This window comes from Grammomys surdaster, unplaced genomic scaffold, assembly GCF_004785775.1.
Source record: "Grammomys surdaster isolate TR1022 unplaced genomic scaffold, NIH_TR_1.0 205, whole genome shotgun sequence".
NCBI lineage: Eukaryota > Metazoa > Chordata > Mammalia > Rodentia > Muridae > Grammomys > Grammomys surdaster.
The window spans coordinates 3,410,299-3,424,436 of record NW_021604650.1 but is presented as its reverse complement, the minus strand read 5'-3'; the positions used below and the strand labels follow the sequence as shown (position 1 = coordinate 3,424,436).

The 14,138-nt window shown below is 48.2% G+C and overlaps 1 protein-coding gene across 2 annotated transcripts; it reads right to left on the bottom strand.

Moving 5' to 3' along the window:
• Positions 1-7,792: 7,792 nt before the first annotated feature.
• On the bottom strand, positions 7,793-9,562 carry CUNH11orf86 (chromosome unknown C11orf86 homolog). 2 transcript variants are annotated; one of them, XM_028771298.1, is made up of 2 exons: positions 9,232-9,562; positions 7,793-8,618 (listed from the first exon to the last, which is right to left on the bottom strand). In XM_028771298.1, the coding sequence occupies exons 1-2, from the start codon at positions 9,502-9,504 to the stop codon at positions 8,520-8,522; spliced, it is 372 nt and encodes a 123-aa protein (XP_028627131.1). In that variant the 5' UTR covers positions 9,505-9,562; the 3' UTR covers positions 7,793-8,519. The 2 variants fall into 2 exon arrangements, with proteins under 2 accessions (XP_028627131.1, XP_028627132.1); XM_028771299.1 differs by having other exon boundaries at positions 8,080-8,615; positions 9,232-9,522.
• Positions 9,563-14,138: the final 4,576 nt, after the last annotated feature.

Genomic DNA, 14,138 nt, shown 5'->3' with positions numbered 1-14,138 from the left:
TCTCTCTCTCTCTCTCTCTCTCTCTCTCTCTCTCTCTCTCTCTCTCTGTGTCTGTGTGTGTGTGTATCTGTGTGTCTGTGTGTGTGTATGTGTGCAGCCCTCTCCACCTGTAGCTTGCATACCCACGGCTTCAGTCAATCAAGAGCAAACTCATTGCCTTATTGTTGATATATGCAATGTGGTGAGGCTGGGATCCTGTGTCTATACTGAGCAGAAAACCTAATACACCATCTTATAAGTGGGACTTGAGCAATTGCAATTGGTGTGTTTTATTTTAACTTTTGTTTTTTGTTTATTTATTGTTTTTTGTTTTCTTTTTCTGAGGCAGAGTTTCTCTGCGTATCCCTGGCTGACTACGAACTCAGAGGTTCACATGCCTCTGCCCCCCTCCCTGAACGCTGGGATTAAAGATGTGAGCCAACACTGCCCAACTTTATTTATTTATTTATTTATTTGTTTGTTTGTTTGTTTGTTTGTTTTTTGAGACAGGGTTTCTCTGTATAGCCCGGGCTGTCCTGGAACTCACTCTGTAGATCAGGCTGTCCTGGAACTCCCAACTTTATTTTTTATTTTATGTGAATGAATATTTCGCTTGAATGGGCATATGTGTACCATAATACCAGTCAAGTCCAGAAAAGAGCATCAGATGCCCTGGAATTGGAGTTACAGATGGTTGTGAGCCGCCATGTGGTACTGGGTCCTCTGTAAGAGCAGCCAGTGTTCTTAACCACTGAGCCAACTGTCCAGCTCCTTGTTTGTTTCTTGAGACAGTTTAGAGGTCAGAGGACAACTGGTGGAAATTGGTTCTTTCTTTTTACCACTTGGGTTCTGAGAATTGAATTCAAGTCTTCAGGCTTGAGAGCAAGTACTGAGCCAGCTCACTGCTTCCTGGTCCCCTTATTTTTAAACTTAATAGCTTTCCTTTGTCAGAGTTTCACCTAGCCATTTTGCAGACTGTCTCTCAGAGTTGCCTGAGATATTTCTAGTCACTACACCAGGGTTGTAGGTTAGGGACTGAGGACCACGGGGAAAGCACCATTTTTATCATTGACACTGGCCTTGCCCCCCTGTCTGGGAGAGCATGGGTCAGGCTTTGCCGTCTAAAGCTGCCCTTTTGTTTCAGTTTATTCCACAGAAGTCCGATGGGTTCCTTGTTGAGGTTTGGACATTTGCTGTGTGTTGTGATGCTAAGTGTGGGCATCCAAGACCTGATTGCCCCAGAAGTGAGAAAGTCTGCACATAGACCCAAGTGACACTATATGACCCTGTCCCAAGGTTATTTCTAAATTGGTAAATATAGATGCTGACAACCAACACCTGAGCAGAAGAGACACAGGTGGGTTTTAGGGTTACCTGGGGGCTGGAAGTCAGAGGAGAACTGTGAGGAAGAGAGGTGATGGAGGAGAGGCCACCATGGGTTTAGATGAGTCATGAAAACATGGCCCTGAGGCTTGGCCAACTGGAGTTAAGAGCATCCCAGATGAAACATAAGTAATAACTGAGGGTTATCGACAGGAAAGTAGATTCTAATAGCATAGCGGGTAGATATCTGCCCAGCTCTTGTACTATTTAAGGCTCATTGTAAATAATAAAAGTTGTGTGTCTTTTATCAGGGAACTGAATGATCAAGGCAGGGTAAAAACCCGGGACTGGGATTTAAAATTAGACCAAGGAGAGGAGGAGAAAGAATGAGAGAAGAGGAGGAAGTGGTCATGAGGGAGACAGACTGTGAGCACATGGCCAGGAGAAACAGCAAGTGTCTGGGGTACACAGCTCGGGAGATGGCTAGGGCAGCAGGTAAAAGAGTAGATTAGGGATTACCTCCCCCCCCCACTAATTATTAGACCCAAATAAAATAACCCTGGTCTGAGTCTTGTTTATTTGTAAACTAGTCAAGGAGAAGCTTAAAGTGGTTGTACTATACAGTTCCTTCCCTTGACAGCTGCACCTTTGTCATCTAGGGGATGATGTAAGTTGCAGCTGTGGCAGGCCTAAGTAGCCAGCACTCCTAGAACACACAGTTTATACTCAGATCTTCCTTATGTCCCTCCTTATGACTCCTCAAAACACCCCATCAGCTTGGTCATGTTGTCTCTATTTCAAAGACCAGAATCTTCTAGCATTAACCACACTAGAGTGATCACACTGGCCCTACCTGCGTAGGCGTAGAACACTTGTTTTAGTTTAGTGGTCCTGCCTCTGGCTAGGCCTTTTGTTTTGTTTTGTTTTTTTGTTTTGTTTTTTGAGACAGGGTTTCTCTATGTAGTCCTGGCTGTCCTGGAGCTCACTCTGTAGACCAGGCTGGCCTCGAACTCAGAAATCCGCTTGCCTCTGCCTCCCAAGTGCTGGGATTAAAGGTGTGTGCCACCACTGCCCGGCTGGCTAGGCCATTTTTAACACCAGCTCTGCAGCAGTTTTCCTTCCTGGCTTTAGTCCCCGTCAAGCAGCCATTCCTGACCCTCCAGGGCGTCTAGTGCCCACAGGGGAAGTGACCCAGACTTCCCAGCAAATAAACCTGCCCACGGATTTCCATATATACAGAGGCAACTGTTTCCTCTCTCCACAGCTGGGAAGGGCTGGACTTCAAGTATTCCAGCTTGCTTTGGATCTTCCTGGTGGTAGCATCTAGCTCAGGAGCCCGTGGAGAAGGGAAACCTGCATTGTGGTGGGACAGGGCAGAGGTAGCAATAAAACCCTCAGAGCCTGCAGCTGCAGCCATAGTTCTGCTCTGGATCCATGTGGTTTAACCTTGGCAGTGCTGGGGATCGAACCTAGGGCTTCACACATGCAAGGCTAGCTGCTCTACCACTGAGTCACACCTGTGACCCTGATACATTTGTTAGTTTGGTCTAGTTCTTTTTGGGACATCGGCTCTTGTAATCAGGGCTAGCCTCCAACTGACTATACAGATTAAACACCTGGCTTTCCTGCCTCCACTTCCCAAGCACTGAGATTACAGACATTTGCTTTCAGGCCCAAAAGATACATTTTCTAAAATTTACTTTATTTAGGCCAAGTATGGTGGCTCACACCATTAATCTCAGCACTTAGGAAGCAGAGGCATCTCTGAGTTCCAGGCTAGTCAGGGCAACAGTGAGACTGTGCTTGGAAAAGCTAACAAAGAAATAAAACTCAGTATATATACTTGTGAAAAATCAAGTGATCTAGGGTTTCTGAGAGAGTCTTTGCCTCACCCCACCCTGCCCTATGCAGGTCCTCTGACAACACAGGGCCCTTGTAGGGTCTGGCTTTTCAGACATGGATGTCCCATTACCTGTTGATTTCACACTGTGCAAGGCAATGACTCAGTGTCCTCATGTCCCCTCCCCAACATACACTGGAATGTTCTTTCCCAGCCCCCTTGACAGTAAAACCATGATTTAGTGTAATAAATATTCACTGATTACATTATTATTATTTTGGATTTATTTTATATGCATGCTAGTGTGCATACATGTGTGTGTGTGTGTGTGTGTGTGTGTGTGTGTGTGTGTGTGTGTGTGTGCGTGCCACAGGATTCTCTGGGACTAGAGATACGGGCAGTTGTGAGTTGCTTTGTGGTTGGTGGGAACCAAAGTCTAGTTCTCTGTAAGATCATCAAGTGTTCATAAGCCTTCTCACCAGCTAGGTTTTTAAAATTATTTATTTAGTTATTGTGTATAGGGGGGAAACAGCCCTCTGAGCTACATCTTTAGCAACTGGAGACCCTAACCTGGAAGACAGAAATATAAGCAGTTTCATTTCTCCTAAGGGGTTTTCCATCCATCATTCTCAACGCTGGGCAGCCCCAAGCAATCTTTCTAAGCTGCCACTCCAGAACAGCCTGCTGTAGCTCCCCTTTGCCTCTCAGGGGAGACATCTCTTGCTTTCCTTCTCTGGGAACCTCTGCACCCTCAGCTGGCTTGTTTCATCCTCAGGGAGTTGACCTCAGTGGGTGTTAAGGGGAGAACTGCCTGTCATCCTGAGACCCTCACTGTCTGGGTGAGCCTTGTAAGTGTAGGTGTGGGTTGACTGCTTGTCTTGGAGCTGTGGTGGGGCAGGGATGGTCAGCAGCAGGCACAGTGGGGAGGGTGCAGAGAGGAGCCAGTGTCTCCCTTCCTGTCATAACCATTCCCGCACACGCACTAAGGGCAGACTCCTGGGAGGTCCAGCACTGCCATCTGGTCTGTGGCCTGCTGGGCCCACTCTCCCGGATCTTGAAAGCTTCTCCCTGGCGCCCGTCGTCCTGCCAAGGCCAGGCACAGCCAAGGTGAATTGAGGACATGCCAGGCTTTGAGTGCCAGACTTCCTCAAGGCTTGCCTAGGGCAGCCGCTTCCAAGGACTGGCCCTGTGGGGGACAACATGTGCCCTGGCCCATTGCATCCCCAGGTGACCCCAGCCAGGGTCTGTTATAACACTCATTTCCCAGAGGTAAGTGCTGAGTCAGGAAGTGTTCTTGCCCTTAGTTGCTTGTGGAGACCTCACTAGAATTAATGACTAAGAAACCTGGGCTCATTAGCTGCTCGCATGTTTTACATGTATTAACTCGGAATCCAACAGTCCTGTGAGAAGAGATAGCTCTTATTTTTATTTAACAGATAAGGAAATCAGGGCACAGAGAGGTTGAATGACTTGCTTGATATCACTCAGCTAGCAAAGAATGAGAACAGAATCCACTTTCTGTCTGGTCTGGTGTGGTCTGGTGTGTGTGTGTGTGTGTGTACACATTCATCTGTCAGGGATCAGCCTCAAGCATTCTCCCTTATGTGCCATTTGCCTTGTTTTCCTGACACAGGGCTTTTCTTTTCTTCCTCTTCTTCTTTCCTCCTTCTCCCCTCCCCCTTCCCTCCTTCTCATCTTCCTCTTCTTTCTCCTTCTCCTCTTTTTTCTTTCTTCAACAGAATTTTACTATGTAGCTGTGTAGACCAGGTTGGTCTCAAACTCAGAGATACCTGCCAGCCTCCACCTCCCAAGTGCTGGGATTAAAGGTGTGCACCAGCATACTCAGATGACACAGGGTTTACAAGGTTTCTTACCATGGCTCATTCATTAGGCTAATTGGCCAATGAGCTCTCGGGGGACCCCCCGCCCATTTCTTGGATTACAAGCATATGTGATTGCACCTGGATTTTTCTTTGGGTGCTTGGGATTGAACTTGGGTCCTCACGCTTGGGTAGCAAGTCTTTAACTGTCTGATCTATCTCCCCAGACCTTGGACATTTTACACACGTTGTTTTCTAGCTTGATAAAGGCAAATGTGTGAGGGTTTTCTCGTGGAATATAGCACCCTAAAAGATCAACATGCCCGTTTTACAGAAGAGACAGCTGAGGGGGCCAATAAGATGGTTCAGTGTGTAGAGGTGTACACTGTACATGCAAGTTTGGTGACTGGAATTTGATCCCAGGAGCCCAAGTAAAAATGGAAGGGGAAAACTTATTGCACAAAGTTGTCTACTGACATCTACATGTGTACTATGGTATGTGTTCACACACATACAACATGCACACAACTGAGAAGGGGAGAGGGAGAGGGAGAGAGAGATGGGGAGAGAGAGAGAGAGGCAGGCCCTGGCTTCCTCAGCTCCTCCGACTGGCTGTCCATACTCCCAGAGTCTCCCTCAGAATGGGGTTTTGAACATCCAGCATAAGCCCTGACCTGGGAGGCAGCTGCTCTGGCTGTCAGTTCCAGTTTGTCTCTGGCCCACAGTAGCCCTGTTCTCCTCATCTGTAAGATAAATGGCCTCAGAGAGATGCTGGGGACACAGTGTTTTCTGTGGGCCTCACTGCTTCCCTATTAGCCCAGCCATGAGGCCCCACTTCCCCAGCAGGATTTCTTCCCCCAACCTGCTCCCAGCCTTCTTCCTTTCAGGAAGCTGAAGGAAATGCCCATTTAGGCCCAGAGCCCAGCCCTGGTGCAGGAAACCAGGCCTCCTGAGGAGTCCCTCGCGCCAGGCTGCACTAGTGAACATCGGTTCCGTTTTGTAACAGAGCATCAGGCGCTGTCTGTGCCTTACAGACACAGTCTGAACCACTTGAGGGCAGAAGGAACACTGATGGAGTCACGCTGGATAAGGAATATGCTTCAGCACTGAGCAGGTGGAAAAGGAGGCTGCTGGAGGATCGGGGGCTGAATAGGGCAGACTGGCGTGCAGTGAGTCCCGGGCCTGCTAGCTGCTGACCCAAGACCCCTGGACTAAGACAGACAGACTCTGCCCAGAGGCCAGAGGAAGTAGAGCAAATATGGAGGTGGGGGGGGATGAAAGGAGGATGTAGATCAAGACAGCTGGACGGATGCTGTCTGAGGGCAACTGAGTGGCAAGTCCTGACACGTGCCTCTGTTCAGGTTATGCTGTCCCATGCTAGGGTACCACAACCTTTATATGTGCCTACACTGACACAGAGGTCTAGAAGGTAGGGAATGTATATCCTCCATGAGGCAGCTAGCTAATTGGCTAGGAGGTACTCCCACCCTGAACTGAAAGCTACATAACCCCTAGCTCTTTCTGGTCAGATTTGAGCTCAGCCTGACTATGGTTCTGGCCTGACTCAGGAGGCCTTGCCTCTGTCCTGCCAAATCTGGAAAGGTAAGGTGGTCGTCTCCTTTGATGGATGGAGAAACTGAGGCTCCAAGTGCAGGAGGAGCTAGGCAGCTGTTACAGAGCCTGGCTCGGAGCACTCCTTCTCAGTGGCCTATAAAACCAACGGAAATGAAAAGATGGGCGCAGTATGCAACAGGGACGTGGAAGGCAGTGGGGAGCAGGGAAAAAAAGTCATTTGCAGCAAATGCATGCAGTGCCCGAGCCAGGGCGTTGCGGTCTGAGACCTTTGAGCCAGGGCGTTGCGGTTGAGGCCTTTGGAGCAGTTTGTGCGTCTGAGTCAGTCTGTAGCCTGTCTGAAATCTAGCCTTTGTCCATGCTAATCCATGTGCATACATACTTCCTGAACAATGCAGCCAGCACCATCTGAAAGGGACATTCACAGCAAGTGCAAGGACAGGCAGCCTTGTCCTATGAACTTTGGTCAGCACAGGCTATGGGTGCAACCCCTATTCCCTAGTCAGTGACTCACACTGACAATGTCACAGTCCTACTAAGTGGCAGTGGTCTCTGCTCCAGCTAAAATCCCCCAAACACTTGAGATTCCCATGGCCTCTGCCTCAAGTGACCCCAAATCAGAAACTTGAGAAGCTGACTCACAGCTCTGGAGGCCATGCCAAAAGGTCAAGGGTCAGGTGTACTGACATACCCTATAACCTCAGCATCTGCCAGTTAGAGGTTGGGGTCAGGAGTGCAAGGCCAGCATTGGCTTTATGGTGAGTTTGAGGCTAGCCTTGGCTACAAGAGACCTTACCTCAAAATAAACAGATAGAGCTGGCAAGATTGTTCAGTGGGGCAATCACTTGCTGTGTGTCCTTAGTAACCTGAGATCCACCCACAGGACACACAGTGAAAAAAGTGAACCAACTATAGAAGTTGTCCCCTGACCTTCACATGTGCACTGTGTCATGCACATGCAAAAATGTGCGCACACACACCCAAGTGTGTGATCACACAAATAAAAATGTAATTTTTAAAGTCTCTGCTCTATTCCCTCAGTCCAGCTTCCAGGCAAAGTTCCCAATGGGCGCCAGGGACAGATACTGTCCAGGACCTCTTTTGTACCTTAGTGGTCCTACCAGGTTTCTGAACTCTGAGAAAACAAGGAGCCCATCACTGTATTACCCTTCAGAGTGAGACCATGGACTCTGGCCTCTCTTACAGGCATTGGGAGAGGCTCAGAGCTTGTGTATTAGTTACTAGGCAAATAGTTTCCTTCAGCTCAGTGGCTTTATTAATGTGTTCAACCCCAGTGTTAGGCATTGTGCTCTTACACAAGTGTGTATGTGTATGTGTGTAGGATGAAGGCCTCTTCTCTACTCCTGGTCTCAGTTTCCCTCTGTCACACAGGGAAGGAAGACTTCCCTGCTTCCTTCATCAGGATATCGTTAAGTCCAAAGGCAGCATTATGCATGTTCAGGCTTCTTGGGCACACGGCACCCACACTGAGGACACTCCAGACATGGTCCTAGCCTTTGAAGGCTCACATTCTATGAGGGAGGCTCAAGTCTTGGCCAGTCACTAGCAACTGCCCTGAAAGCTAGGTGGAGCTTTGCGCTGTGATCAGGTGATATTCATGAAGTTCTCAGCCTTTCTTTGGCTTCACTGAACTCTGATCTGGAAGTAGGTGGCTGGTCTGTGTGGGGACAAGGGATCAAAGTTGCTACTCTCATTTCTGTGTAGGTCCCCAAGACCTACATGTCAGTCCAGGGGGTCTTTAAACCCAACAGGCAGAGAACCTTCTCCTCAGGCCTATGGAGGTCTTTGCTAAGAGATAGGTGCCAGAACCAAGAACGGCAACCACATGGGGCCTTGAATGATGTGATGACAGAGGCCTCCTTGGGTCACAAGACAAAGTTCAAAGGCTGGAGCAGTTCAGAGTCCAGAAAAGCCATGTAGAGGCAGGAATGTAGCCAGTGGAGTGAGGGACAGTCACAGCAGCTCTAGCTGTTGGTGTCCAACAAGGTATCTGGGGAGGCTGGCTGACTCAGGGTCACACTGGGGAAGCTGGCGACGAAGCTCCTCCACCTTCTTTTCACCTGCTGGAAGACCGAAGTAGGGGAAACATCAGAGTAGTGGCTTCAAGTGGTGTTCCACTCCTAGCCACCAGGTGGGGGTAGAGCCATGAAAGACAAGCTAAGCTCCTGGGGGAGGGGAGACCCTTCCCCCTCGGAGGCAGGGCCAGGACGGGTGGGAGAATCTTCTCTTCATCCCTGGTGAGAGGTACAGACAGTAACTTGCCAGAAGTTGCACTGGCCAATCTGCCTGCCTCCTGCTCTAGTCACCCTTGCAACATAGTATTACAGTAATCATCTTAATACAGCTCTGAAAGGCTTCTGTGGTGATGTATGCCTGTACTCGGAGCACTCAGAACACAGAGTGGGATCAAGAGTTCCAGGCCACTCTGGGCTACTTAGTGAGACCTCATCTCAAAACAGAAACAGCTCTGACCATATTCCACTCAGGCCCCATTCGCCCACCCTCTTCCAACCTTCAGTGAATCCCCAGTTGCCCACAGGGGACATGTGGGGGGGGATTACAACTGCTTTTAGTCAAATGCATTCAATTCCTGGGTATTTTGCTTGGCTTTCCTAAGGTGCTGTCCTGAGTCCCCACCCTTCCCCATGAAACTGATAATTCAATTTGAAGCCGCACCTGTTGGTATTGTCTCAGCCACCGCCGGCTGCCTCCTCTCTGGGTTTGGATCAGCTGCTCTGTGTCTCCCAGGGTCCCTGGCAGCCGCTTCTGGACAGAGACCTCCAGCCCTTCCGTGCCATCGAAGCCCTGCGACCTAGACTTTTCATGGCCCTGTCTGAGGCTCAGTGCCCGATGGAGTCGGCCCTCCAGAGATCTCCCCTGGGACTCATGGAGCCTCCCATAGCAGGGCCGGGGTTCTCGAAAGGACTGACTGCGCAGGCTGGTCCCCATGGTTCTAGAGGCTAGCACTGGTCTGTAAGCCACTAGCTTTGTGAGCTGGCCTGGTGCCTTCACTCCTATGATGGGAGATCCCTTGAAGGCAAAGGTCAGCGTTGCTGAGGTGGCTGTCATAAACCAAAGGGCAGGTGACAAAGGCCTCACATCTCTGAGTCATCTCCTCACTGACTTCTCACCCTGTGTGACTATATATCCCAGGCTGGCTTCCACCCTGTGCGACTATATAGCCCAGGCTGGCTTCCAGCTCAAGATCCTTCTGAATACCGGACTGGCTCCTACTGTCTTCCCTCCTGCCTCCAGACAGCTTTCTCTGACCACTCCACCCTGGGGACCTTGGCCGGCCTCCTCTGGACTTGGCCTTGGCTGGCCATGCCACCCCATCTCATTGACATTAAGCAAGGATTACTTCCACAACAGAACAGAAAACAGAACAGCTTCAATCTAGAACAGTCAAAACCATAAATACCAGAGTGAAATTGGGTAAGGCAGGGGCTGGACAGTAGGCAGTACTTGTTTTAATGGCTTCCAGTCCTTCAGTTTTACAAGATGAAAAGCACTCTGGAGGTCAGTGCCACACATCTAAAACCATGACCTGCAGGGGCTGGGGAGATGGCTCATTCATAAAGTGCTTGCTGCACAGGATGAGTTTGGTTCTCTATTGCCCCTGTGGAAGAGTGGAGCCTGTCATCCCAGCACCAGGGAGAGACAGGACACTCCCTGGGACCTGCAGTCCCTGTTTGAGTTGCATTGGTGAGCTCCTCATTCAGTGGGAGACACTGTCTCAAAAAATAACATAAAGGCTATCGAAACGGTTGGGTGGGTACAGGCACTTGCTGCCAAGCCTGATAACCTGAGTTTGATCCTTGGAATTCACCTGGTGGAGAGAACTGGCTCCACAGGTTTTCCTCTGTCCACCACACAAGCGCTGTGGCTCTCAAGAATACACAACATACAAACAGATAAATGTAATTTGAAAATGTATAGCGGTGAGGCCAGGTGAGGAGGCTCATGTCTTTTATCTCAGTACTCATGCCAAGGGGGTCTCTGTGAGCTTGAGGGCAGCCTGGTCTACACAGCTGGTTCCTCTCAAAAACTAAAGATAGAAGAAGAAATCAAAGGTAGAGAATGACAGAAGAAGGCACCTGATGTCAACTTCTGGCCAACACACACACACACACACACACACACCCCTTCACACATCCCAGACAGAGACACAAAGAAAAAAATGACCCATAGTAAATATTATTTCAGTGCCAGACTTCTGTTGTTTTGTTTTAGACAGGGTCTTATGTTGCCCAGATGGGCCTCGATATGTGTCAGAGGATAATCTTGAACTCCTGATCTCTGCCCTCCTCCACCTCTGAATTCTTGGATTACAAGTATGGATCACCATGCCTTGTCTAGATAGCACTGGGGACGGAACACAGATCCTTGTGCACGCTAGGCAAGCACTGTACTGGCTTTGCTACATCCTCAGTCTGGCAGGTTGTATGTGGGGGGTGGGGGTGGGGGGGAGGAGAAAACAGGACAGCGCCAGGGTAGGTGTCAGGAGAACTGAATTTTCCAGCCTTATCTTTGGCCTCAATATTCTAGCAAAGCACATGGTTAAGAGCTCAGGCTCTAGGGACCACTGCCTTCTAAGTAGACTGCAGTTTCATTGCTTGAAGTTCTGTGACCTTGGGTTACATCCTTCTCTTTTCAGTCCCCTCAATATAAGGGTGACAAAGAACTCAGGCTAGAACCAGGCGGACCACTACTGGACATCTTTAGCCCCAGCACTCAGGAGGCAAGGACAGGCAGATCTCTGTGGATTTGAGGCTAGCCTGGTCTACAAGTCCAGGACAGGGTTGTTAGCCAGGAAAAACTCTGTCCCAGAAAATAAAACAAATAATCAAAACAATAACAAAAACAACAAAGAGAGCCCAGGCCATTGTGTGAATTAACTGGGGTGCAGAGGGCCTTGGACACATGTTCCAAGCAAGCTGATGACATTCATTCTTGTGTGTGAACCCTTCTCTTATAAGTTTCCTCATCTATAAAATGGGTTGGATGGAAAAAAATGATATGAACATGGAGTGAGGCTACCCACAGTAGGACAAGACTGGGAAGAGGTGGTCTGGGCCAGCAGATTCTCTAGAATTATATAACTTGAAGACTAAGGGCCCTCCACATATCTGAAACAAACTCAGTTTTTGTTTTACCCAATACTCTGAGCATTTTAATGATCAAAGTCCACACTTCTGGGGTTAGAAAGTTGGTTCATTGGGTAAAGGCATTTATCATCAGCCTGGGATGCACATGGTGGGAGGAGAGAACTGGCTCCTGAAAGTTGTCCTCTGAGCTCTACATTCACATCACAGCTGGCCTATACACACCCACACACACCCACACACACCCACACACACCCACACACACCCACAGAGAGACCCAATAATGAAATTTAATTTTTTGTTTTTTTTTTTTGTTTTGTTTTTTTTTGTTTTTTTTTTGAGACAGGGTTTCTCTGTATAGCCCTGGCTGTCCTGGAACTCACTCTATAGACCAGGCTGGCCTTGAACTCAGAAATCCGCCTGCCTCTGCCTCCCAAGTGCTGGGATTAAAGGCGTGCGCCACCATCGCCCGGCTGAAATTTAATTTTTAAAGAAATCCACATTTCCAATTTTAAAATATTTTATGTGTACAAGTGTTTTGCCTACATGTACATATGTGTACCATGTGCCTGCCTGGTGCCCGAGGAGGCCAGAAGAGGGAGGTGGACCCTCTGGAATTGGAGTTACAGACCACTATGAGCAACCGTGTTGGTGTTAGTTAACAGCAAGTTCTTTTAACCCCTAGTAACTCTCTTGCCCCATATTTCCAGGTTTTGTTTTATTATTTGTTTGATTGAAACAGGATCCCAGGGGCTGGAGAGATGGCACAGTGGTTAAGAGCACTGACTGCTCTTCCAGAGGTCCTGAGTTTAATTTCCAGCAATCACATGGTGGCTCACAACCATCTGTAACAGGATGCCCTCTTCTAGTGTGTCTGAGACATCGACAGTGCACTCACATGAATACAATAAATAAATCTTTAAAAAGAAAAAAAAAGCCATCTCTCCAGCCCCTCATCTTCCCACATCTAGACCTAAGCCACACATTCCAACAAGTTTGCTTGACCCCATGGTGCTGGGTAAGCCTGTTCAGCCAGCAGACCAACAGTGCACACACCCAATTTAGCCCTCCAGACCAAGCATCCCCTGAAGGCTAGGAAGCCATCATTTTTATCTTTGTATCTTTAGGACCAGACATAGTGTTAAATACTGAAGGCTGTTAAGTTACCTGTTGCTACACGACAAATCACCTAGGGGAAAGAATGTAGACCTTGAATGAGACATTGTAATGTCCTATCTCCTCCTCCTCCCCCCACCTTTTTTTTTAAGACAGAGTTTCACAGCATTGTGTGGCCTGGAACACTCACTATGTAGAAGATCAGGCTAGCCTTAAACTTCCCAAAGGTCTCCCCAGTGTTGGGATTAAATTCCTGTGCCACCATGCTCTGTCCTAATTTAGTTTTACCCATTATCTTTCAAGCAGTTTTTACTGGTTCTGGAGCTAATCCCTCTATGGATATCATCTAAACCTCCAGAGAGCTTAAATGAAATTTAGTGGCTTAAAACAACATTAGCAGTTTAAGACAGCACACCGTCATTATCTCTTTGTTCCTCTGTGTGTGTGTTTGTGGGGGGTATTGGGTGTTGGGAGTGGCTTAGCCTGGTACAGGCTTCCAAGGGCTCCCAAGGACACTGTACAGTGGGCCCCCAGGTGCCTGGGTGGGATGTGTTGTCAAGTGTCAGGTTCACTCATTCATTCGTGGAACTGTTTACAGAATTCTGCTCTTCATAGATTATTATTAGGCCAAGGGCCTCAGTTTCTTGTTAGCTGTTGCTACTTGATCCTCTTTAGAGAGTCACTCAGGAGACAGCAGCTTGCTTCAATCATTGTAAGCAAGTGTGAGGGTCTGCGTGCAGGAGCAAGACAGAAGCCAGGCTCTGGGCTGTGACGTTAGAGGTGACATTCATCACTCTCTGCTATATTCTGTTTCTTAGAAGGAAATTGCCAGGCCCAGCCTGCTCTCAGGGCAGATGGGGTCCAGGGAGCTGGACATGGAGGCCGTGCTGCATAATTATTTTTTTATGTTTATTACATTTTAAACATATTCTGAGCATATTCTTTCCCCTTCCAACCCAATCAACTTCATGTTCTTTCTCTGTTTCTTAAAAAGAGAAGAAAAACAACAACAAAAGACAAAAAAAATCAAAACAGACAAAAATAAAATAAAATTAATAATATAAAACGAAAAGTGCACGAACCCCCCAGAGTGTCTTGTTTTGGCCAACTACGTTGGCTTGCCCTGGAGTGTGATTGATACACCCAGTGACTAGCCCTTTTTTTTTTTTTTTGTGGGGTAGGGGGATATTTGTTTTAGTCAACTTGACCCTAGCTAGACTCATCTGGGAAGAGGAAACCTCAACTACAAAAATACTTGCATCAGATTTGCCCGTGGATAAGGCTGTGAGGGCATTTTCTTGTTTACTGACTAATGTGGGAGGACACAGCCCACTGTGTGTGGTGTCACCCCAGGACACAGCC

What these genes read in the sequence shown, in the direction of transcription:
- CUNH11orf86 (XM_028771298.1), bottom strand. Translation starts at nt 9,504, where the DNA reads ATGGGGACCAGCCTGCGCAGTCAGTCCTTTCGAGAACCCCGGCCCTGC. An exon ending in GGCTGAGACAATACCAACAG is followed by an intron (nt 8,619 to 9,231) that starts GTGCGGCTTCAA and finishes TCGGTCTTCCAG; the next exon opens with CAGGTGAAAAGAAGGTGGAG.